This window comes from Nelumbo nucifera, chromosome 1 (genome assembly GCF_055504915.1).
Source record: "Nelumbo nucifera cultivar China Antique chromosome 1, China Antique-T2T, whole genome shotgun sequence".
Lineage (NCBI taxonomy): Eukaryota > Viridiplantae > Streptophyta > Magnoliopsida > Proteales > Nelumbonaceae > Nelumbo > Nelumbo nucifera.
In genome coordinates, this window is record NC_142649.1 from 154,333,881 (window position 1) to 154,359,980 (window position 26,100).

General features: G+C 38.1%; 1 protein-coding gene across 2 annotated transcripts in view; it reads left to right on the forward strand.

The window, feature by feature from the left end:
- The first annotated feature begins 2,520 nt into the window (after positions 1 to 2,520).
- Positions 2,521 to 26,100, forward strand: part of ILA (putative protein kinase regulator ILITHYIA) — an 85,949-nt gene continuing 62,369 nt past the window's right edge. For both annotated transcript variants that reach the window (XM_010245315.3, XM_010245316.3), the window contains exons 1-12: positions 2,521 to 2,934; positions 6,299 to 6,675; positions 6,776 to 6,907; positions 7,059 to 7,440; positions 7,541 to 7,687; positions 7,819 to 8,003; positions 8,122 to 8,248; positions 8,363 to 8,436; positions 11,787 to 11,863; positions 12,003 to 12,039; positions 12,112 to 12,278; positions 18,150 to 18,333. In XM_010245315.3, coding sequence (XP_010243617.2) covers positions 2,820 to 2,934; positions 6,299 to 6,675; positions 6,776 to 6,907; positions 7,059 to 7,440; positions 7,541 to 7,687; positions 7,819 to 8,003; positions 8,122 to 8,248; positions 8,363 to 8,436; positions 11,787 to 11,863; positions 12,003 to 12,039; positions 12,112 to 12,278; positions 18,150 to 18,333 — 2,004 coding nt within the window. In that variant the 5' untranslated portion in view covers positions 2,521 to 2,819. The remainder of the gene's footprint in view (positions 2,935 to 6,298; positions 6,676 to 6,775; positions 6,908 to 7,058; positions 7,441 to 7,540; positions 7,688 to 7,818; positions 8,004 to 8,121; positions 8,249 to 8,362; positions 8,437 to 11,786; positions 11,864 to 12,002; positions 12,040 to 12,111; positions 12,279 to 18,149; positions 18,334 to 26,100) is intronic.

A 26,100-nucleotide genomic window follows, 5' to 3' on the forward strand; every position in this document is an offset into this window, starting at 1 on the left:
GGTATGCACCTTAAGCTAGTGGTATTAAGGCCTCATTTGTTTCCCATATTCTATTGTCGGGGGGGGGGGGGGGTTAGTCAATGGGATTGTGATTCCCATTGGACAACTCTCCCACATTCTTTTTGAGGATTTAGGTGGGACCCACAATAAATATGTTTTCCTTAGGTATCACCTATGTAGGGAAGTGTTACCCTTCTCCTATTTGGAAAAGTTATCCTTCCTAAGTGGAGAGTAAATGCTCAAAATACAATTTTTTAAAAATACCCATCAAAGCAATATAATCCAAAAAACATGAAATTGGGACCAAGGGCAAAAATGGCAAAATATGGAAAATTAACTACTTATCCAGGAAAGTGAGTGATGCAAAAGAACATGGAATTTTTTTAAAGGATCTCAACCAAGAATATGGGAAAGTTGGGAGGCTTCATTTACTTGAATAAATTTTACAAAAAATAACATGGGTTAGTGCACTTACTCGGGTAAATAACTATTGATAAGCAAATGAGGCCTAAGATGAAAGCCCATCTCGCTAGTATTTTTTTTTTCATGGATTAGGTTTGCTTTTTACAAAAAATTCATAAATTACTAGCTAATGAATTTATGCAACTCTTGAACAAAGTTTTTAAGTATTTTCTAATGATACGAATGTGTGGCACTGGTCCAGTGACCGAAACTCAGTTTTATTGCACCCATATACACAACTAATACTCTCATGATATTCCACCCATATACTAATACTCCCATGACATTGTTTTGTATTGTGTCTAGTCTAGTGCATATATTAGAAAAAGGGTACTGACATACTCATTAACTCCTGCTCAAGTATTGGTTTGATTTCATTTGTTTGATGAACTACTCTACCTGAAATTAATTATTATTATTATTATTTTTGTATAATAAAAAATTATTAAAAGTATTATATAAAATATAAGGGAAAATCTATGATGCGGGAAAGATATAGTATCGAAAGAGTTTTGATCAATCAAAATCTACCCATGAATTTTGATAAATAACACCTAATTGACTACCACATTTATGATACCAGTTGATTGGTAAAAAAAATTTCAGATATCATATCTTTCCCATATTGTAGTCAAACCCAAAATATAAATAATTATTAATCATTTAAAAGTTAAAAGTATAAAACAATTATATACTCTTATGTGTTTTGCCTTCGCTTAATAAATCCTATGCATCGCACGGGTCCCCACTATTATTCTATATTTAAGGCAACTATTTAAATTCAAATCTGTCAATTGGGTTTTCTTAAGTGCCATTGGATTCCCCTAATTATACCCCACTGTTTTTTTTTTTAAGATAATAAATCTACTTTTGCACCATACTCTAATTACTTGCTTTTTTTTGAAGCCATATACTATAATTACTTGTTTTAGTTAAAATTTTATTCATTTCCTCATTTTAATTAGTAGATATCTGTCAATAAATGTTAAAATTTTGATCATTAAAGTACATATATATATATATATTTATTTTTTCTGAAAATTAATATATTCTCGTATACATGTATATTTTAATTCTGTTGTCATTTTTCAAAATCAACCAAATATTCTCGTAGTTCATATTTAACATAAACTATTAAATAATGTATTTCTTATGTGTATATAGTTTATTCGTAGTCATATAAAATTTATATTAATGTTATTATTTTTTGTTGATATATTTGAGTTTTTCTAATTGTATTCGTGTGCCTTAATGTTTATGTTATATTATATCCATGCATATTGGAAGCATATCGTGTTATATGTCTAAGATGGGATCACAAAGGGTTGCATAAACTAGTTATTTACTAGTCCTTCTATGCCGCATACATCATGCTACCATTGCCGCATACATTGGCTCAGCTTCAGCTTGGACTGACAAATCCCAGTTTTGCTTCCGGTTGAGCCGGGACCCGGATAGGAGGATGGCATTAAGGTTTGGCTTGGATTGGTTGTATGCCTGGATCATTTCAACCAATTTGAATTCCTCAGCCCATTTAGGTTAATGGGTTGATTATTCTCATCATGGTTTGCCGCATCAATTGGCTCAGCTTCAGCTTTGACACTGACAAATCCCAGTTTTGCTTCCGGTTGAGCCGGGACCCGGATAGGAGGATGGCATTAAGGTTTGGCTTGGATTGGTTGTATGCCTGGATCATTTCAACCAATTTGAATTCCTCAGCCCATTTAGGTTAATGGGTTGATTATTCTCATCATGGTTTGCCGCATCAATTGGCTCAGCTTCAGCTTTGACACTGACAAATCCCAGTTTTGCTTCCGGTTGAGCCGGGACCCGGATAGGAGGATGGCATTAAGGTTTGGCTTGGATTGGTTGTATGCCTGGATCATTTCAACCAATTTGAATTCCTCAGCCCATTTAGGTTAATGGGTTGATTATTCTCATAATGGTTTGATCTAGGCTTCATATTGATTTCAAGGAATCTTACCTTCAGATTGGTGGGACTGGGGTTGTCCATGCCCAGGCCCAGGACTTAATCCAGTAGGCATCAGTGGTTTTAACATCTCTCTCCCAGATCCTTTAAAACCCTAATTTCTCTCACCCGGTAAAGAATAGGAAAAAGAATACAAAGGCAAAAGAAACCCTGGTCCTGCAATGGACTTAAAAGCCATCCAATGACGTGAAGGTCATCTCAAAACCCTAACAAGTGTAGCTCAGTAAGGAGGGTCGGATTCTGAGACTGAAATATCGATTTCAGTAGGCGATACTCTTCGTCGGAACCTGTTCACCAGAACCTCAATTTTGTCACTTGATTCTGTTTTACAGCTTGAATTCAACTTAGATCTATAATCTGATTAAAAATGGACAAATCACTAGAAGTTTTGAGCGCTGCAGCCGCGTCAGTTTCGACCCCATCTACCAAGCAACGACTTCAGATCTTCCGCAACGATATACCGTCGGTTCTGAACAATTCAGGTCCATTTTTGCGCACATTTTGAATACGCACAAGCGTTTCAATGAATTGAGGATGCATTTAGATGTTCTGTTATGAAGAATTGAATGATGTAAATTGAGTTTGTCATCTGGTCAATGATGACATGAAATGGAACTTCATTTCTCTACTACTGATACTGATATTACTAGTAGTATGCTTACTTCTCCTAATCTGTAGTTAATTGACTTGGATTTTGCACTTCAGTGGTAGTAATTTGTTTATTATAAATTCACATGCACATTGTTTATTCGTTGTTACATATCGATTTATTAGTGTTGACATATATTCTGCATTTGGGTGCACGTAGAATGACAGAAAACAAATGATTTCCATGGAAAACAATATTCAGTAGGGAACCGAATTATATTCCTATTTTTCCCGGTGTTGTTTAACTCGGAAAACAAACCTAAACAGTTGAGGAACAAGTTGTTCTTTTCCTTTGTGTCATGAGGCGCATTTGGCATACCAGAGGCACACGCCTCATGCAAAAGACGTTTGAGGTGTACTCCTCAGATGCATCCATGCCTCCAGCATATTCCTCAAGGCGTTTTGAGTGTGTCTCCGGGTGTATGCCTCGACGCTATTTAAAACATTGGGTGTTAATAAGGAGCTTCTATTCTCGGGGGGGGGGGGGGTAACAAGTGGGGGTTCTATGTGAAAATTATTAAATTAGTTGTAACAGGAAGGTTTTAGGTAGTGAAAACTAGCCTAACAGAAGAAAAACAACCTTTTTGTATATACATTTTTTTTATGACAATTAATAAGTTACTCTGCTAACAATAAAAAATAGTTCAAATCTAGTGACAGTATGCTGTAGCTCACTACCTCCCCCCGCCCCAATGTCCAACAGGGTGCTTATAGAGCATGAGTCAAATGGCAATTTGGTGGCTCAATTCTAATGCAGAAGGTTCTTGGTTTTTTTGAAACAACCAGAGATAGGATTTGGAAGCTACTATGAACATCTTGTTCAGTTGGACCCCTTGGTTTAGAATACTTCATGATCTGAACTTGAGGAGTGTACTAGTCTCAAGGATTTTATGGCATTAAATGGAAGTACTCTAGAATATTCATAAAGGATCAATAAAGCAACTTATTCCTCCCAAGTCCTAATTTCTCCCCTAGGGAGGCCATAAGCAATTGGGTTGGCAGGTGCTGGATCCATCTGAATAACATGTTAGGGCTTCAATAAAGCTTCCTAATGAAGTGGGCATCATGATAAATTTGGAGGATTGTCATAGGCCATCCTCGTTTAAGCATGGAATGTAGGTCAAATCGTTTGAGGAGGAGAGTTCAAAGGAAGATGATGAGGGTAGACAAAAAAGAATGTTGTTAGCAGAGAGCCAAAAAATTTAGGGCATTAAGAAGAGCCAAAAAATTCCGTAGACAAAAAAGAATGATGGGCATTTCTTTCATGCCATGTGGTCCAAATAATCGCCAAGGGGATCATGGCCCAGGTTGATCTGCCTCTCTTTCTCATATTCTGAACATGCCACCTGACTAAAAGTTAAGAATAGAATTAGGATGACACCATTGCCATCGAATTGCATTCTGGAAATTGGCCCACAACCTGCTGGTGAATTTACAGTGAAAGAACAAATGACTATAAGCTTCCAGATACTCTTCACGTAGAACACATGCAGTGTTGTCCAGGACCGGCCCCTTCTTGTGATATATTCCTTAGATTGACTTTTGTCCAGAACCACCAGCCATGTAAAAAACTTTACCTTTGAAAGGGCGACATTACCCCATATCTCTTTAAAGGGGAATCTCTTGTCTCTCCTTTCAGTTAGCTTCCTATAGAATGATTTGTCTGGGAATTTGCAGAAGTATGTCTCATCTGCAATTTGAGTAATTGCAGGTATATTTTTTCTTTGGCTTTTGGATAAGGGGCAATAGATTCTGTTTTCTATATTTAAGTTTGATTGATAACAAATTGTGTTTTCCTTACCAGTCAAAGAAAGAAGTTTTCCTCAGCTGCCATCCAATAAAGAATTTGTTTTCTAGCTTGATACCAGTGTTGGAGGAGATGATGACAAATAAGATGGTAGAAGTTTGATGAAGATAACTTTATTTTCTTTTCCTCTTTATTTTTCTTCTCATGCTAAATGACCACAAATGGAGGAACTAGACCTTTCAGTTTCCTTCATGTTTGTCCTAATCAGAACATTTTTGGGAGGGGGATTTGCATGAGATTAGTTATGCTTTATTTCATTTTTAAACATGAGAGTGGACGTTACTTTTTGTGCAATATAATTTTTTCCTTGACTATTGCCATTCATGCCATCTAACCCAAGAAAAAACAAGGGGGGAGTTGCTGATTCTTTCTCTTATTTGGACAGATGCTTGTCATGTGAAGCAGTTAAGCTGTATGTGTGTAATGGAATAATGGTACTTTAGACAAGTATGACTTAGCATCTCTATGTGCACTTCTATCTCTTACTTTGGGCTCCCAATGTTACTGTATATTTAAAAGTGGTACCGATAAAATAATATATATTCTAATCTGGGTTACTCAGTTGCAACTATAGGATTACATATCGGATTTCATTAGATAAAAAAAGGGGAGGGATGCACATGAGGAGATGTGCAAAGCCTTGTCAACAAAACAAAAAGACAAAGCCCACTACAATGGCAAAGTATGATCACTATACAAAAAATCCCTTCCCAGCCCAGATTTAGCTGGATTATCAGCCACATGGTTTAATTCTCTAGGAATCCATCTGAAGCTGCATTGTAAGTAAGAGGCCAGCTCCCTGATTTCTAACAGAAAATGAGATAGTCCGTTCTCTATAGTTATCAAATCAACTAGCTTTATTAAATAATTATGTAAATTAATTAGGGGTACAACACTTCATTGATGGAGTATAAGCTGAGCTATGCTAGCAAAGGCACCCCTCGGTTTTCACATTCTAAAAACTACCAGTGAGTGTAGTGTAGTACAAACAACCTGGTTTGCCCTGTCCTTGTCAATGAATCTGTCAACTGATTTGCAGATTCTCCAACCCATTTGAATGAGGTTTTCATCATATGGGCTAGAGATTTTGCTTCCCTAAGTGAATGATGATACAGCCATGGACTTCACCACCATCCTGCATCTATCCAATCACTACCTGTGAGTCACCTGCAACTTCCGCTTTATCATAGCTGAGGGAGAAACAGAACCTGGGTCCCTAAAGAAGCAAGAGTAGCTCTGCTCTAATAGAGTTGAATATCTTCAATTTGACGAGATTAAATTGTGTGGATTGCTTTGATTTCCTTGGAGCTTTCTGAATTCTGATTAGATGCAGTATCATCCTTTATTTTACACTGGAATTATTTATTTTACCTTCCATATTGAAATTGCAGAAATGTCAGTTGAGCATGCATCACTATTGGTAGATATAGTTTTCCAGACATTGTTTATTTATGATGATCGAGTGTCAAGAACAGCCGTAGATGATGTGATTGTAAAAGCCTTGGGTGAGCTTGCTTTTATGAAGGGTTTTGCTGCTGCACTAGTTCAGGCCATAGAAAAGCAGTTAAAGTTCCAGTTGCATAGAGTCTGCTTCAAACTTCTCAAATGGTCTTGCCTTCTCTTAAGTAAGAGCCAGTTTACAACTGTATCAAAGAATGCATTGTGGAAAGTAGCTGCATTGCAGGCATCCTTGCTTCAGATTGCTTTGCAGGGCTCCTTCCACATGCAAAAGGCTTGCAAGAAAATATTTGTTCATCTATTCTCTCAGGTATTTCATGCATGTTTTTTTTTCCTTGTGTTATTGGAGCTATCTTTACTCCCTATTAAAACTCCAATTAACTTATTGTTCCCGATCTTTGTCTTTTCAGTCTTCGAACGTTTTCAAAGTGTATGTAGAGGAGCTAAATGGTTCAAGAATTCCTTTTAAAGATAGTGCCAAATTAATATGGTTATTGCTAGATTTCTCATGTACAGACCCTTCTCTGTTTGAGCAATGCAAGGTAAGAGTATTCTCCATTCTATTATCAATTTAGATTTATATTTACTTGGTGCCTGAAAAACTTGTCAGTCCATGTTCTTCTTTGTATTTATTGAAAAATTTGTCAGTCCATGTCAGGTTCATTCTGAGTATTCTTTAATTATTTTGTACAGGCTGTATTTCTTGAAATGTATGTCAAAGCTGTTCTTAACTCCAAGGAGAAGCCCACAAAGGGTCTCAGTGAAGCATTTCATCCTCTTTTCATGAAAATGTTGCATGAAGACTTTAAAAATATTGTGGTTCCATCATCTGTTAAAATGCTAAAAAGGAACCCAGAAATTGTATTGGAGTCAGTTGGTGTTCTCTTGAAGTCAATCAACCTTGATTTAAGCAAATATTCTGTAGAAATTCTTTCAGTGGTATTGCCACAAGCCCGTCATAGTGATGAAGAGCGAAGGCATGGGGCTCTGTCAATTGTTAAGTGTTTGAGCCAAAAATCTAGTGATCCAGATGTTCTGCTTGCAATGTTTAATGCTGTGAAGGCAGTAATTGGAGGTTTGGGTTTTCTCTCCCATTTCTTGTGAGGTATTTCAAGTATCTTTTAACTTACTCTCCATCATGTAGATGCTTTTGAAAATTTTTTGAATTTAAATAGGTTCAGAAGGGAGACTAGCATTTCCTTACCAGAGGATTGGAATGATCAATGTACTGCAAGAATTGTCAAATGCTCCTGATGGAAAATCACTCAACAGCTTGGCATCTTGCATCTGTACATTTCTTTTGTCCTGTTACAAGGAGGATGGTAAGAATTTTATTTGAATCCTTTCTTCTTTCTCCCAACTTCTGTCTTTACACCTTTAATGATTCCAAGTCTTTCAACAACTTTTATCTGGTTAATAGATTCATGAATTTGTGTTTCAACTTAATTCACAGGAAATGAAGAGGTCAAACTTGCAACCTTATCTGCAATGGCTTCTTGGGCAGTGCGATCTGCTGAAGCAGTTCAACCAGATATTGTTTCTTTTTTTGTTTCTGGCCTCAAGGAGAAAGAAACTCTAAGACGGGGGCATCTTCGTTGCCTCCGAATTATATGCAAGAATCCTGATGTCTTTGTGAGGGTGAGGAAGCCAAATTTTTATTTCTTCCATACTTGTAATTTTTCTGAACTTATACTTTCTTGAAATTGCTTCCCCCTTCTCTAGTAACTAATTAGAGCTTCAATGGTACCCTCTGCAGTTATCATCTTTGTTTGGGCCTCTTGTCCAACTGGTGAAAACCGGTTTTACAAAAGCAGCACAGCGGTTGGATGGAATTTATGCATTTCTTTTGGTTGCCCAAATTGTAGCCGTTGATATTAAAGCAGGTGTCTTGCAGTTTTTATCCTGAATTTGGAGGGCCGACTATTGGCCTCTGATGGGTAATTTGCTTATTTATGCATGCATACAGTTAAGGTTAAAGCATTTCTTTTCTTTTTCAGAGGATATTGTGTCAAAAGAAAAGATCTGGTCGTTGATATCTCAAAATGATTCTTCAGTGGTGTCTATTTCATTTGTAAGTATCAAAATGCCTTGTAAATTACGGTTTTCTCTTGCGATAAAGAATGAACATTTGTAGTTTCAATTTTCCTATAGAAAACATTTGTAGTTTCAATAGTATTATACATTTTTTAGTGTTGGGAGAACCAGATACAAAATGTAGAAGTATATAAACTTGATCTTTATTTCTAACTCTTTACTTTAGTTACCTGTAAAAAAACTATGACAAATTTGAATAGTTGAATGGGACAGTTCTAAATTACTTATTCTCTCTAAATTGCATCTTTAGCAAGGGAAAGGGCTGGAATTTTATTATTATTATTGTTAATTAATAAAATTTTTAATCTCAAGAAATTTATACAAATACAAAATTAATAATAGAATAATTATTTGAGTACTTAAAATTTATAAATTTGCACATGATATGTATCTTAAAAATTTTAGTAATTTATATTTTAATTTGTATTAAATAACAATGTATTTATTATTGTTTACATAATTTTTGAGAATATAATACAAATTGAATCTATCAAATCCACTAATCCTCATTTATTTTAGAAATGGATCTTATATTTTACAAAATTTAAAGAAATAAATATATTAATAATGGACTAATTATTTTAGTAATTAAAAATTATGAATTTACATATGATATGTATCTTCGAAGCTTTAATAGATTTGATATATGTTGTGTTAAGATTATATATTTTTGTAATATATTAATTGATCTTTTAATTTACAACAACATATTTATCGTTTACAAAAATAAAATATTATTTTTTTAAAAATTAAGAATTAAGTTTTTAGTTGACCTTTTTGTTAATGCTTGAAATTAGAAATAGTAAAAGATAAAATAATTGATATTATAATTCAAATACAATAATTGCATATGCTTTTTTGCTTTGGACTTTAATAGAAAATAAAATAATGGTTTTGTGCATGTATTAATTTGTAAAAATCTATATAATGTGTCTTGACTCTTGATTAATGTATTATCAATAAAGTTGCATGATATTTATGCATCCCACTATATTAATTGTAATGCATTTCTTCATATATACTATTAAAATATAAATTTTCTATGTATTTATACATTATTTCTGGTTATTTTGACATTAAATTTACTTTTATTAATATACTTATGGAATCTATGTTCATTTCCCAAGCATATCCAAGCGCTTCCGTATTTTTCGTCTGTATCCATGCGTTTCCAAAGCGTGTCCGTATCCATGTCCGATCTGTCCGACGCAATATGCGATACTGATACTTTGATCATTGCTTCTGTGGTGTGTGTACTCAAAGGGGAGCTCGAGAGTTTGGGAGAATTTACGAAAAAGGATAAGCAAAGGAGGAAGATTGCAAAGTACCAAGGGGAGATGAAAAGCTAAGTGTTATTTCGGGGGAAGATTTTGAAGGTGGCCCATATGTTAAGGTGGTAAAGTGTTGGGGTTATTTTTCTTGGGTGGAGAAGCATTCTCTAGAAGTGCTTTCAAAGAATTTCAGAAAAGGAGTAAGGAGGAGAAGCGCCGAAAGACCTTTTTAAGTGAAGGAGGGGATGCATGGGTTGAGGGAGGTGTGAAGATGATTTCGTTGAGGAGCAGTAATTTTGATGTTTTTTTTTTGATGTTGGGGTTTTCTTTTTCCCTGTTGGGTGAGCTTCACCCTGTAATATCTTTTTTATCAATGAATTTTATTTTATTATAAAAAATATGCTGAAGCAATTGGAAGAATAGAAGGTAAGAAGAGAATGAGTAGAGATGAAGAAGAAGAGGGGAGGAGAAGAGAAAGAATGACCTTATGTGGGCGCCCAAATACAAAAAGATGTAAAATGACAATAATACCCTAAACACAGGCATTCTTAACATAAACAAATGTATGGATGGAATCATGGAACAAATGGTGAATTAATCAGCGGAGACTGAGATTAAACACACCTGGAATGAAGCAGTGTCAAAAGTGAAACCTTTTGGAAAACTTCCCCTGTTAATCTGGGAGCCCTTTGAATAACAGCTTTGAATCTCTAAACCCTGGACTGCCTGAAGGAATCTACTCTCATGTGTTTTCTTCTCGTTAGTTCGGATGAATGTTTAGTTCTATAGAAAGGTTTTTCTTGAGGTGTTTGCTTCTGGAGAGAGGTTGTTTGGCAGTAGAAATGATTCTCAAGAGGTAAATAACTTTTTTCTTTGAGCGTTCTGGTTTCAAGAGGAACATGGAGACATCATAGGAGGGGGAGATGGTCTCCATCAATAGAGCAAAGGAGGAGGTGATTGTTGAAGGATTTGGCAAGACTCATTCTTATTCACAGATGGAGGTGGTGCAGGACTCATGGAATAAATCCTTAATGGGCAAGATAGCCTGTCAAGGGCTTGGGGACGTTGGTGATATTTTCCATCGCTGACTTCACGAAGGACTCATACTTAACCAGGTTTGATGCAGAGAGGCATTGGAGTCAGTGCTCAACAGAGAGGAATAGGCGAAAGCATTGGATGTGGGATAGCACCGCATTTGCAAATTTTTCTAAAGGAGGTATTAACAAATTCACATAAGTAATGTTAAGAAACAGAAAGTGCATTAATAATGAGTTCCAAGTTCAGTCAACTACATGGCTGACATCTAGCTAAGCAAGGGTTATGAGAGAACAAATGTTCTGGACTTTGTTGTAGTACATGAGTCTGTGAGGGTCTGATATTTGTAAGTTAGAGTTTAATGTTTGTGCATACTATTCTCTTTTTAATGAAATCCATGTTATTCATAGCAAAGTGCATTAATTAAAATTTACCTTTTGTTTATTTACATACTGGAAAATGATATTCTTTAGGCAGCAATTTATGTCAATGATATATAAATAACAGATTTCATTTTCAGCTATCAGTTGAAAAACATTAATTGATCCAGTGTAGCTCCATGAACGGCTCCTTATACTAAATAAAAGAAGTCCCTAACCAGGCGATGAAGGATCTCTTTGCAGATTGCTCCTTTTCCCTACATCATTAGGATGAGTATCAACATTTTTTTTCCTTCAAATGGCACGCATGTTCAATTTGGAACTGAAAAGGCTTTGTTTCCCTGTTTGATAGTCCAAGCCATTGTGGACCCTTATTGCCATTGCTGATCTATCTAATACAATCAGACAATTTTCCTTTGATTATCAGCCTCTCAAATCCGATAAAGGATGATGATCTAAATCCTTGAATGTATGTTTTAGGCTTTTAGCTGAGTTCACTAAGCATTACCATTTTATGTATAAAGTATCTGAAAATCCATGTAGTGATGGCAATGTCGAGAGCCTTTTGTCTCTTTATAAGCCTTCTTTGCAATGGCCGTCTTCCGGATAACAGTGATATTGTGCCATTGCTTTTCTTGCAGGCTTCAAAACTACCGAGTGAGGATTTAATGGCATGCATTGATCTTCTTGAGGTGCTTCTGGTGGAACATCTGCAAAGGTTTTTCCACTTATGTTGCTTTTTATTGCTTCATTGTTCATTGTTTAGAAATTAATTGTTCATTTCTTTAAATTCCTTCCAACTTAAAACTGGAAGTGTGATTTTGTTTAGACTCAATTCTTGGTCCTTTTTACTGCAGAGTGTTGAATACTTTTTCTGTCAGATCACTATTACAGGTAAACCAAGGTGCAATCTACTTTTTTTTTTGGGCTAAGAAACACTACTGACAGATGATTTGTCATGTACAGTTAATAATCTTTCTCATATGCCATCCAAGCTGGGATGTTCGTCGGGTGGCCTATGATGCTACAAAGAAGATCATCACTGCTGCCCCAAAGTTGTCTGAAGATCTTTTGCTTGAGTTTGCAAAACTTCTCTCTGTAGTTGGAGATAAAATGCATTTTCTGAAAACAAGGTATATATAGTTAATAATGGAGCTTTGTAGTCTGGCTTCCTGTTTTTCAATTAGGTTTATTTGTCTGATTATATTATATTTAATGTTTTGAGACCTGATCCAGATGTGTAAGTTGGCAGGGAGCAGGTTGGTTCAATGCTGACATGTTCTAGATGTTACTTCTGTTTAATAAATGCCATGTTGATTAGGAAAAGTTATAATGCAATTTAAGTACTGTATTTTTCTGAGGTTATTATAGTAGGTTCTGATCAAGATTCGAATTATCGATACATGCTGATACAGTGGAAGGGGTGTGTCGTTACTTTGTACCACACTCATTCCAATTTTTTTAGTTTTTTTCTAAAAACAGGGAGGGGTAGGTTTAAACATTGTTTAACTATTAAAACCAGTGCTTCTGGAATTAGCCTTAAAAAAGGTGTATCGACAGTGTGCCGTTTTGAAATAATATGCCTGATACAGAGTGTATTGTGTCGAAATTTTGAACCTTGGTTCTGATTCATGGATAGGATGAAAATAGTAACCCATTCATTACCTTGAAGGGGAGGTCATCTTGAATTTGCTGCATAGACCAATAACTAGAACTGCATTATAGGAAAATGCTACTACTTACTGTGATGTGCAACAGTGCAAGATGCTGCTGCAATCACAAGGGGAGCATGTCTCAACATGGGCTGTGTGTGGATGTTCTGAGATATCAGCCCCTCACACTCACAGGAGGGATGTAGAACATCAGCTTGGGGGCAGTTTAATCCTGATGCAGTAAAGACAGAAAGGGAGGAGAATATAAAGAAAAATGACTGAGAATTTATTGTCACTCACTATTAGTAAAGCAGTTGTCCACACCGACATCACCCCCCCCACCCCCCCCCCCAAAAAAAAAAAAAAAAAAAAAAGGAACCCTGATCCTACAACCCTCTCTCATTGCTGACCAACAAGCAAAGCAGAACTCCCTGAAAATTCTTTTTTCCACTCCTAATCACAGTCAATAGTGAACCAAAAACTCTCAATAAACTCATGTATATCAACCTTCACTCAGCTTTTTCCAACTGCATCCCTTCAAATAACTTTTCTATCTCCCCAAATTCTCTCGAACCTTGCCCACCATATTTCTTTCCTCATCTCTTTGAAAGTTTTCCTTGCAAATTCCTCCCCACCCAAAAACAAAAAAAAACAATTGTCTTGCTAACTTGCAAGGGTGTGGGTCCCATGTGGGCCCTATGTGTACAGAACGCTGGCGTGTTCACTCTTGATAGGTTTCCTAGCCCTGTGTGAATAATTTTGTCTGTAGCCCATCCAGACTCCTATCTTGCACTTCACGTTCAACTATATTTTTCCAGCTCAGAACTCTTCTCCACTGGTCTAGCTTGATCCAGAATGACATCACCCTCTTCTTCCTTTTCCTCCGATCTTTCAGAATTGGTATTCTCAACCTATCCTTGTCGACCAATGTTTTGCAGCAAAATGTCCTTCCCCACTAACAAGTCCTGATCTGGACGCTCTTGATTCCCAGGATTCTTTTGTTTTCTTACTTTGACTCTATTTCCCTTCTGAAAATTCTCTTGCATTTGCAGGTAGGTCCTGGCCCAACAATTCTATCCTTTTGTCATGAGAAAACTTTGGTCATGTGCACTAAATGAACGTTATTTGCTTCTTGTGGTTTCTTTGTAATCACCTTTGCTCCATTTCCAATCTCTTTATGTCTCTCATATCCTTCTCTAAAGTTCCCACAAACATTTTAAAAGGACCTATCATTTTCTCTTTATTTTTTGATCAGCAGAAAAAAGATTTTTTTAAAATTTTGAAAGAAGAAAAGATAAGTACAGCTTTTTAGCCCACTTTGCTATTCCAAATTACAAGGATGCCCAAAACAGTCCTTGCCTCGTAGCCCCTTGCTTAGCTAAGGTGTCAGCTAAACCATTTGCACTCCTAACCCATTTATTTAAATTCAGCCACTATTTCTTCTGTAATTGTTTCCACATTCCTTAGAATATACTTTAGGGACCAAGGAATATTCCTTTTGGATTTGGCCTAGGAGATGACTACTTGTGAAATCATTCTAAATCCCAACTGCTTAGCTAATCTGAGGCGTTGTAATAAACCCAACAACTCACCTTGAAAAAATTTCCGAAGCCAATTGGTCTTGAGAAAATAGCCAATATCCTCCTCTCTGAATTTCTGACAACCCCCCTATTTCAGCCACACCTGGGTTTCCAAGAGAGCTTCCATCAAAATTTAATTTTACTTTGTTGTCTTCCAGGGGTTTTCAATCCATCCTTTTTCTGTCTTTTGTTCTTGATGACTGTGCTATTTCGGTCCAGGCTCGGAAGAAATCATTTACTTAGAAGGTTTTGAAAATATCCAAAGTCTTCACCCAGGACACTACCTTATTTTTATACTGTCTATCACCTCACCTCTGCCAAACTTGGCTCTTTTCCAAGAAGATTCTGCTATTTCTCTCTTCCCATTCCACCCAGCAGATTGCTGCCTTAGTTGCTTTCCAAAGAATTTTCCCCCTTTTCTTTGGTTGCGTCAAGAAGTTTGGGTTGAAGAGACCTTCCACATCTTGAGGTGGGACCCACCTGCAGCCAGAAAGAGAACAAAAAAACTCCCAAATTCTCAGAACAAAGGACAGGAGAGAAGTAAATGAGATAGTCTCCCCGTTACCCTTACAAAGGAAGCACATAGGAGAGAAACAAAAGGCCTTATTTTGTGCAGCAAGTCATAAGCATTTACCATACCAAGAAAAATTTCCCAGTAGAAAGTTTGAATTTTGAGTGGGATAGGCTTACTCCAAATTTCTTTTACTGGGAAGTCCACCCCTCTAAATTTCTTTCGACTCTTTCCTTGAGGATTCTAGAATTTGGTTGACCTATCATTTTCTCTTACCATGTCATGGTCATCCCCATCCAAATAAGATATATCTTTCTCCACAACCAAATCATTCAACTTGCTGTGACCAAACAAGCCCTCTTCTGAAACTGCACCATCCACCTTTTGACTCTCATTAACCACTAAATCCCCATCTGACAAGATAAGGTCTGTTTTTTCTAGGATTCACTTCTGCCCTACCAAGAGTCTCCTGCCTTTGGTTGTCCATCTAAGGCATCCTCTGCAAATAATCTTCTCTTGAAATCTCCATTCCTTTATCTTCAGCCTTTGAAAATGAAGAAAAATCCAAATCCACTGGCTTCTTGCCTTCAATCTTTTGAAGATCTTGAACTGATGGATAGAAACTCTCAGCATCTTCAACCAGAATCAACCCTCCGTCCTCAATGATGCCTACCTTTTACTTTCTTCCTTCGCTTCCATCTTCCTTTGGCTGCTGCCCAGGCACAATCGAGTTTGAAATTGGGGGCAGCAATTTATCACAAGAAAGTTCAGTCACGAGCTGAAAATCTGAGGTGGGCTTGAGATCACCAGCACCATTTTTCTTACCCTCCACCCTGCTCTCTTTTCCTGGAATGAATCTTGTAACCACCCACTCCCATCTTTCTTGCCCCTCGTCGCCTTGACCTTAAAACCCTGCTTCAATCAGTCCATTTTGAGAAGTCTTCTCTCAAAGTGGCATCTTTCTGACATGGGAGTTGATACATGTGGACGTTTCTTTTCTTTCCTGTGTTCTTTCCCTCATCCCTGGTTGGAAAACACCTCAAGAAAACAAAGGAGTGTATTTCGTTTTGCAGTTTTGGGAGGAAGTTAGTTCCTTTTGCAGTTAAATGATTCTTATGAATAAAGTAAATAGAGAAAGAAAGTTTAAACAAAAGAAGGTAAGAAATCAGGAGTATACTGATTCTTAGAGTAGAGTAGTAATTGGATTGGAGGCTTTGGTGACTGTCTCCTTATGCATGCACAAGAAGATGGCAGAAGCCCAAAAGATTTTTGCTGCCTATGTCAATATTTCTTGATGGGAGGGGAATACAAGACTGGAAGGAGCCCTGTTGCAAAGAAGCTTTTCGTTCTATTGAATCAGGTGAGAAGTCAAAGAGATAAGGAAAGACAGAGGTAGATGTCGAGGGGCTTTAATGATGGAGGTTGCTGGCAGAACTTGAGAAATGGAAAAGTGGGTGGGGCCCAGGTAAAGTCGGTTGAAAGGGATAGAAGGATTTGGTTATTGCAGAAGACAGTGGAGTTGGTGAGAAGATTGGGGAGGTGGGACACGTGGACAACTTTAAGAACGAAGCAACAATGGTGGAAACTGAAAACCCGAATGAGTAGAATAGACCCTTTGAAGAAACAGGTGGGGCCCAAACCTTGAATTTCAATTGCGTTATTAGGGGTAAGGCTAACCAAATTTGACAAAAATGGAATTAAGAAGCCAGATGGACGAACAAAGGAGGATCACGTTGGAAATCAGGCCTCTTCTGTGGTTGGAGGAGAGGGCCTATGCGCTCAGGTTGGAAGAAATACTGTGGTGGCCTGGATCACATTGGAAATTGAGGTTGATGAGTTGACTCTCCAAGAAACAAGGAACGATTTGGTTTCAGCCAACTGACATCTGAGAAGATTATCCCTGACAAGAGTTGGGGGTTGGAAGAGGGGACCGAGGAAGTTGGGGAAATCTATGCGGGTTCTGAGATCGGGGAAGCGGCAGGAGGAAGAGGGCCGAGCGAAGATGGAGACAACATTGGTGTTCAGGATGAGAATCACGTTGGAGATGCCATTTGTTTTAAGGAGGTGAAGGTTGGAAGGTTGGGTGTTGACTTGGGTCGAAGAAGCAAGAGTGAAGAGAAAAATGAGAGGTTCAACGAAGTGAATGATAAGAAACCGCACAGCCTAAAAAACTCTAATGTAGTGTGTGTGACAAAAATCTTCTCTAGGTTGAAGCTTGGTCTGGCAGGGGCAGGACCCACAAAAAACTACAAATGGGTATACAAAAGAAGGAAGAGAGGCAATTTGTCTCTTGGAGCTGAGTCTAAAGGAACAACGATGGAGGAGCAGCCACTGGATTCTCTTTTGGGGAAGGATGTTCATGCTATCAAGGACGGCAGTGAGGGTTCTGTTTTAGGTACAAGTATGGAGGTGCAAAGTGATGAGTTTAAGGGTAATGCTTCGGGCGGTGTGACTCTTCAAAAGTTGGTAGATAGAGAGGTGACGATCGGAAAAAGTTTGGGTCTCTTTTTTTGGGGTGGTGAAGAGTTCGCTAGGAGGGCCTTTGAGGAATTTGAAAGGACAAAAAGGAAGGAGAAGTTAAAGAAGAAAGCTCTGTTGAAAGGAGACGAAGCTTGGGACGAGGAAGTTTCAGATCAGAAGGATGAGATTGTGGATGAAGATTGAGCATCTCTACCAGGTTTTAAAAGTTTTATTAGCTTCAGTCCAGTTTAGTACGAGTCTTTGGTATGTAAGTGGTGTGTTTGTTCTTTAGGTGTTGTTTAAGGGGTCTTGTTGTTTTGTTTGTTTGGTCATTTAGTTCTTTTTTTTTCCGGATGATGTCTTATCATCTTCCTGCTGTAACTCTTTTTCCTTTTAATAAAAATTTCCTTTTATTCTTAAAAAAAGCTTTTTTGATGTTCAATATCTCTGACGATATATCATAGGCCTATGAATTTTCATCAAACCTTCAATCCTGTGGTACTGATGTGTATCATGTCTTCTAATTCGAAAAGAAAATGTTGAATCCAAATCCTTTTGAGATTTCAGTGAGTACCTAAAAGAATATAGATGCTTAATTGCTGGATCAGAAACGAGTTGTTTGATGATTGCCATTGGTTTTCTCATGCATTTTTTTTTTGTTAATTGCTATGACTGCTGGAATTTCTCTTTCCCCCTTTTTTCTGATCTCTAACAAGCTCCATGCCTTTCTATTTCTGAAGAATTATTTTTTTTTTCTGACATGCTAAGGCAAGCTATTTTAAGTATGTTATTTTTCTGTAGTGACACAGAAAGTGCGGTTGATGCTCAAGTGCCCTTCCTTCCAACTATTGAGATTTTAGTGAAGGCTTTGCTTGTGATTTCATCACCTGCTCTAGCTGCTGCATCAAGTGCAAGTTCAAGGCTTATATTCTGCTCACATCATCCATGCATTGTTAGCAGTGCAAACAAAGATTCTGTATGGAGGGTAATGTTTTATATCTTCCTATAAGATATTCTTTATTTGGTTAATGCCCAACTTTTTACTGGACTTCTCTGGCTCTACTCTTTGCGATGTCTGGAAAGGAATGAGTGCAGACAAGATATGATTGCATACTTTATTGGAAATATTAAAACCTCCTCCCCAGGCATTGCATTCTGAAAATTTTCATGCAGAGGGCGAAACAAATTTTTCATGAACAGGATAATATGTTATGGGATTTGTGATGATGTTTTGGTAGTCAACACTACAGCGTCATTGCTGTGAAGGAGAAAATCTGAAAAATGTATCAATTCCTTCTAGGTGAATGAATTTATTTTGTTCAATAACATTTTCACCTGAAAAAAAATACTCATTCTATAAAGTTAGGCAAAATCCAGTTTAAGGCAATAAGGTGTAAGGTTCTTTCTAATTTGGTTTGCATTTCATGTTTGAACTATGATTTTCGTGCCCCTTGTTATTGAGTATAGCTTGAATTTTGTGAACCTCTTTCTGACTTTTTTAATTGGTAACAACAAATTTATTTATTGAAGAATGTATTTGGAATTTGTAGAACTAAACACCAAGCACCTAACAAAGGTAGCTAGATTTGGCTTGCTGCCTTAAGCATAATTTTTATAAGGTCAACGGTTTCCTCCCTACTGGAATTAGACTGCCCTGATACAACAATGCATTTGGCTTTTGTTTGTCTCTTGTTTTGCTAACCCATTATGCTTGTGTTGCCTTTTAATTTCTTTTTTTTTGTGGTTTTAGAGTTGTGTTTGAGGTAGTGGGCTCGGAATTATTATTTTGGGAATTATATTCCATTGAATTGGGTTCAATTGATTTGAAAGTAAATTTGTTTGGATGTTGGTGTTGAATTTTATGGTAGACTGTTAAGATAGGGTATGAACGGGCTGGATATGGAGGGACCCATTGGATTTGGTTCTCGATCTGAATAAGTATAACTGTTGAATCTAGAGAAGGGAATGTGGGACAGTCGTAACATTGAGTGTCTTATCACCCTGATTCGTTCTTTTTTAGTGCATTTCGTTGTGAGAGCAGGTAGAGTATAGTGTCATTAACATTAGCCAAAAAGCATGTAAACAATTTCCTGTACAAAGGGTTTTTATTATCACTTCCCATGCAACCCTATATGCGCAAACCCTCTGTTTTACAAAAAGGTTATCATATACAAAATAATGCTGCAATTTCTATCTTTAAACAATTTGGTTACAGCAAGCTAAGGAAACATTTTTCCTAAGATTTACTGCTACATTGTGTCTGTAGAACTACTTTTGTTCTTCAATATCCTTGCATTTCTCTCTTGCCATATGCACCAAAAAACCATGCTCCATGCCAATTTCCCCCTCTTATTTAGACCTCCAACTCTCAAACCCTTTACAAAATCCACTACCAATTTTGGGCAACAGCTTTTTACCTCAAGAGTGTTCCAAAATTTTGTCCAAACCTCAAGAGAAAATCTGAAATCTAGCAGCAAATGATTATCTGATTCTGTTTTCTGTTTTCTCCTCGCAGGGAACACAGTTGGTGGAATCTAGCAACATGCCCTTAGCAAATTATCCCTGCTATCCAGAGGAGAAGGAAGAGAGAGAGAGAGAGAGAGAGAGAGAAGAGGGACAAAAGTTTGGAGTCTTAGATAGCTGCTGGCTGCACCAACTTTTTGTTATTTATACTAGGGCGACACAACTTAAAATAAAACAGGCTGAAAGTACTAAAGTACCCTTGCAGTACTAAAATCATGCCCACATTCTGCCTTTTGTTATCTCAACACTCCCCCTCAAGTTGGGACATAGATATTAATCATGCCCAACTTATCACATAAATCATAATGTCACAAGTGATGTAACCCCTTTGTGAATATGTCTACAAGTTGGTCTTCATAACTGACATAGGGAGTACACACTTCCCCTGTGACAACCTTTTCTCTGATGAAATGTTTGTCAACTTCGATATGCTTAGTTCTATCATGTAGCACAGGATTAGCAACGATGTTTATGGCTGCTTTGTTATCACAGTAAAGAGTCATAGGTCCAACTAGAAAGCTGAACTCACTTAACAAATTCTTTAATCACATAATTTCTGCCACTCCATGAGACATTGCCGGATATTCAGCTTCAACACTAGACCTAGCTACCACATTCTGCTTTTTGCTTCTCCAGGTAACTAGGTTCCCTCCTATAAAGGTACAATAGCCATTTGTTGACTTCCGATCATTCAAGGATCCTGCCCAATCAGCATCGGTATACACTTCAACTTTCAAATGCCCGTGCTTTTGAAACAACAAGTCTGCACCTGGGAACTTCTTAAGATATCTGAGAACTCTTTTTGCTGCTTCCAGGTGGGTAGTCTTAGGGGCATGCATGAACTGGCTAAGAACTCCCACTGCATAAGCAATGTCTGGTCAAGTCATAGAAAGATATAGCAGTCTTCCTACAAGTCTTTGAAACTGTTTCACATCCTCGACGAGTTCACCTTGATAGTCTCCTAACTTGTGGTTAGGATCAATAGGGGAATCAACATGCTTCACTCCCAATTTTCCTGTATCCTGGAGTAGATCTAGGACATACTTTCTTTGGGAAATGAAGATACCCTTTTTTGAGTGGGCCACTTCAATTCCAAGGAATTACCTTAGAGGATCTAGATTCTTCACTTCAAACTGGGTAGCAAGGAAACTCTTCAACTTTTGAATTTCATCATTCCAATCACCAGTGATAACTATACCATCAACACATACCATCAGTGCTGCAATCCTTCCTTCCCCTCTTTTCACAAACAATGTGTGGTCAGATTGACACTGCTTGTATCCTCTTTGCTGAACTGCTACATGGAATCTATTAAACCAGGCTCTCGGTGATTGTTTCAGGCCATATAATGATTTTTTTAACCTGCACACTTTCTGTTCCTTACCTTGAGCTCAGAAACCAGGGGGTTGCATCATGTATACTTCATCTTCAAGGTCACCATTTAAGAATGCATTCTTGATATCAAGTTGATGAGGTTCCCAGTCAAGATTAGTAGCTAAGGAGAAAAAAACTCTAATGGAGTTCATCTTAGCAACGGGTGCAAAAGTTGTTGCATAATCCACTTCATACACTTGTGTAAACCCCTTTGCTACTAGACGAGCTTTATACCGCTCCACTATGCCATCGACCCTATGTTTTACTGTGAAAACCCATTTACACCCAATTGGTTCCTTCCCCTCAGGAAGATCTACAAGTTCCCATGTACCATTCTTATGTAAAGCATTAATCTCTTCCTTCATAGCATCTGTCCATTCAGGTATCAAAAGAGCTTCAGCTACATTCTTAGGAATAGAAACACTGTCAATGGAAGAGAGAAAGGCCCGAAAGTAAGGTGAAATGTTCTCATAGGAAACAAAGTGGGACATGGGGTATTTAGTGGTGCAAGACCTAACACCTTTCCGATGAGCAATAGGAAGGTTAAGGTCATCAGCAATAGAGGTATCAATGGTAGTAGGGTCAGGAACATCAATGGGAACCAAGGTAGGGAAGGATCCATCCTCAGAGAGTTTGATGGTATTGGTGGTACAACTTCTAGATGCTCCACAACTCTTGAACTTGGCTGGCCTTTGTGACATCGAAAGAAAACACGAAAGTGAGGAGGATCAGGAATAGGGCGCAGTTGAACTAGTTTCTCCTCATTTCTACACTCCCCTGAGGAGAAACAGGGAAGGAAGGCTCACTCTCAAAGAAAGAGACATCCATAGAAACATAATATCTTCGGGAGACGGGATCAAATCATCGATACCCCTTTTGAGTGAGGGAGTACCCCAAGAAGATGCAAGGAATAGCACAGGGATCCAATTTTCCACGGGTGGGAGCCAGATTTTGAACAAAGCAACGACAACCAAACACACAAGGAGGAATAGAAAGAAGAGGAGCCTTTGGAAAAAGAAGCTGATGTGGGGCTTTGCACTCTAACCAGTGGGAGGGCATGTGGTTAATGAGATTGGTAGCACAAAGGACTGCCTCAAGCCAAAAACGTTTTGGGACATTCATATGGATGAGTAAACCCCTAGCCACTTCAAGAAGGTGTCAGGTCTTTCTTTCAGCAACACTATTTTGTTGTGGTGTTCGGGCACAAGAGCTACGGTGAAGTGATCCATGCGAAGCAAAGAATTCCGTGAGGTCATTATGAAAATATTATTTTGCGTTATCGGATTGGAAAATTTGGATCTCAGTTTGAAATTGGGTGAAGATCATTCGGTGGAAATCTTGGATAATTTTGGGTACTTCATCCTTGGTTCGCATAGGATATATCCATGTGTATCTGGAGTAATCATCAATAAAGGTAATAAAATATTTGTAGCCACTCTCGGACGGTAAAGTAACAGGGCCTTAAATATCAGAATGAATAATATGGAAAGGAAATTCAGATTTATTATTCTTTGAAGAAAAATGAGTTCTACAATGCTTACTCAATTGACAAGTAACTGTGACACTGACACCGACTTAAACAACTCTGGAAACACTAATTTTAAAGACTGAAAGGACAAATGACCGAGGCGGCTATGCCATAAATAGACCTGACTTGTACTAGACTGACTCTTAGACTGTGATTGTAAGACCAGCCTTATTCTCCAGCATGTAGAGTCTATCCACCATAAGTCCTCTACCAATCGTCTTCCTCGAGGCCAAATCCTGGAGTGCACAATAAGGGAAAAGGTTACTGAGCAGTTTAAAGAATGAGTGATACTACTAACAGAGAACAAATTAATGGGGAATTTTGGAACATGTAAGACATTAGTCAGGAGGCCAAAGGGAAGAGAGATGGTTCCTTGACCAGCTATGGTAGAATATGAACCATCAGCTAGTTTCACCTTGTCTCTTTCAGAGAGGAGGTGGTAGGTATGAAAATAAGTCGACTTACCAGCCATATGTTTTGATGCTCCTGAATCAATTATCCAAGGAGAGTTAGGGGGATGAGACGATACATGGAAAGCTGTGGCAGGGTTACCTGATGTAGACGCAAATGAAGTTGAAGGAGGAGAAGAATCCATCTAACGAATTGCTCTACCATAGAGTTCCAAATGGTCACGAAAGGAATTGATAATATCCTCCCTCGGGTTAGAACCAGAAGTGTATGTCTGAGTCATAGCAGTAATAGGGGGCCGATTCTCCTAAGAAGCCACATTTGCTGTGGTGAACTTTCTTAGACCTTGCTGTCCTGACTTCTTATTCAGGTTTGAACCTTGTTTCTTGCTTAAATCCTAGGCCCATTTGGGCTTCCCATGAAGATCCCAACATGTTTCCTGGGTATGTCGGGGTTTTTGGCAGTGGGTGCACCATAGTTTGTCTTTGGCTTCCACCCTTTTTTGAGGGTCCCCCTTCTTAAAAAATCTTCCCCCACCTGTAGTAACATTCCCCTTTGCTGCCAACACAACTGCATCCCCTCCGGAGCTGTTCATTAAATTTCTTCTACTCTCTTCCGACTATACTAATGCATAAACCTCCTGGACAAAAGGAAGATCCTTGCTGCCTAGGATCTGGACTCTGATGGATTCATATACTAGATTCAAACCATGGAGGAATGCAAACACTCTCTGTTGGGAAACAAGCTTATTGTATGCTTTTGCATATTCATCACACTTCCAATCTACACTCTGATAGTGATCTAACTCCTTCCAAACGGAGGTCAAATCTGAATAGTACACAGAAAGTTTCCTCTCCCCTTGTTTACAAGTGGATGATTCTGCCTGTAACTGATAGATTTTTGCATAGTGACGCAGTTTAGAATATGTCGATTTTGCTTGCTCCCAAATCTCATAAGCCGTTTCAGCTCACATAAAGTTCCTTCTCACTTGAGGTTGCATAGACACCAAAAGCCAGGGCATAACCATGCTGTTTTCCTAGTTCCATCTGTCATAGTCACCACTCTCGGAATTCGGTTCTTTAATTCTCCCATTTATATACCTTTTTTTCCCCCTTGCAGTAATGTATAACTTGATCCCCCTCGACCATTCTAAGTTATTCAGACCATCCAGGGGTATAGCAGCCATAGGGAAGGAAAAATCTATTCCCCCACTTGTTCCGTTCTGCATTAAGGAGACTCCAGATGTGGCAAAGTCTTAACCTCTCATAATCACAACTTCAGGTTACACTCCAACTGAACACAAGGAAGGCCAAAAAGAAGCAGCCGAACACCCCAAAAAAAATTTTGCACTAGGGAATTAGAGACAACCACTCCCCTCCTTTCCCTTCTTTTAAATCTCAGTTCTTCAACTAGAAATAGCTGCTGTTACCGAAGTTCTTCAACTAAAAATAGCTGCTGTTACCGAACTCACAAGTCATCACTGGCCTACCATAAATCAGGTATGGCTGCTGTAGCAGCATATACAGGTCCTCTCTTGACCTACAAATCAATTGTGGCTGTTGTTGCAGCATATACAGGTCATCCCTTGACCTACAAGTTCACCAGAAGGCTGCTGTCTCAGCATGTAAAGGTCATTACTGACCTACAGTCTGTTACAGGGATCAGCCGATACCACAAAAAAGGAAGGAAGAGGAACTGCTCGCTTCACATTAACAGTCTGAACCTATTACAAGTTCTGTTCTGGCACACAACCAGAAAAAAATAAAAAAAGAAGGGAGAGAGATTACTTCAGTCCGATCTGAATCTGGATCTGGATCTTCAATGAATCTGGATCTGGATCTTCAATGAATCTGGATCTGGATCTGGCGAATGGAGAAGACAGGGAAGGTGTGCTCGATCTCTTCTTTTGGATCCAACAGTCCCGCTCTGATACCATGTTATCCAGAGGAGAAGGAAGAGAGAGAGAAGAGAGAAGAGAGTCAAAAGTTTGGAGTCTCAGAAAGCTGCTGGCGGCGCCAGGTTTTTGTTATTTATACTAGGGTTACACAATTTAAAATAAAACAGGCTGAAAGTACTAAAGTACCCCTGCAGTACTAAACATACAAAATAACAGCATTTCAACAATCCCTTGTTAACATTCTGTTCAAATAGGAAGTCCAACAAAAAAAAGTCTACTTTTGTGGGAATATTCTCGCACCAAACAATTTTAGCTGGGGTTATATGTTTCTCCGATCTGGAAGTAAAGATGTGAAAGGACTTGACTGAGAAATTTCCAGATTTTTCCTATTCTGAAGTTCTCTCATCTTTTCTTCTTATGTCAACTCCAGTGCTATACAGTTTGTGCAGCAATTTCACCATTGAATTTAGTTCCTATCATTTAGATTTCTTCTAAATTGAGTAATCCATACCACTTCCGTTCTGCATCTGCATACAATCTGGCACACAGGCTTCTTTTTCTGCAGCCAGCTCAAAGTGATCAGGATAAACTTCAATGAATGGCCTGTTTTTAACCATGCATCCTTCTAGAATTGTACCCGAAATTTATCTCCAACTGTGAACTACTCTCTTTGAGGTAAGATCATAGGGTTTTCCAATACCTGTCCAAACAGAGCTCCCATAGGATTGGTTTGGCACCCCCAGGTCCTATCCCATGTTTCTATATCCATATTTAGCTGTCATCACCCACCCTTCTCCGCAACCTTCCTTGGTTCTCTCCAAATCTCTGAACCCTTTTCCCAAAGAGTAATATTGACATTCATGACCTTTCCTTTTGTCTTCCCCCCACACTCTCTTAGGAAGCCTCTCTTATTCTTTTCTATAATATTTGCCATTTCAGCTGGGATTGGATACAAGGTGAGCAAATACATAGGGAGAGAAGACAACCTTCAACAAAGTAATCTTGTCTCTGTAGGAGAAATA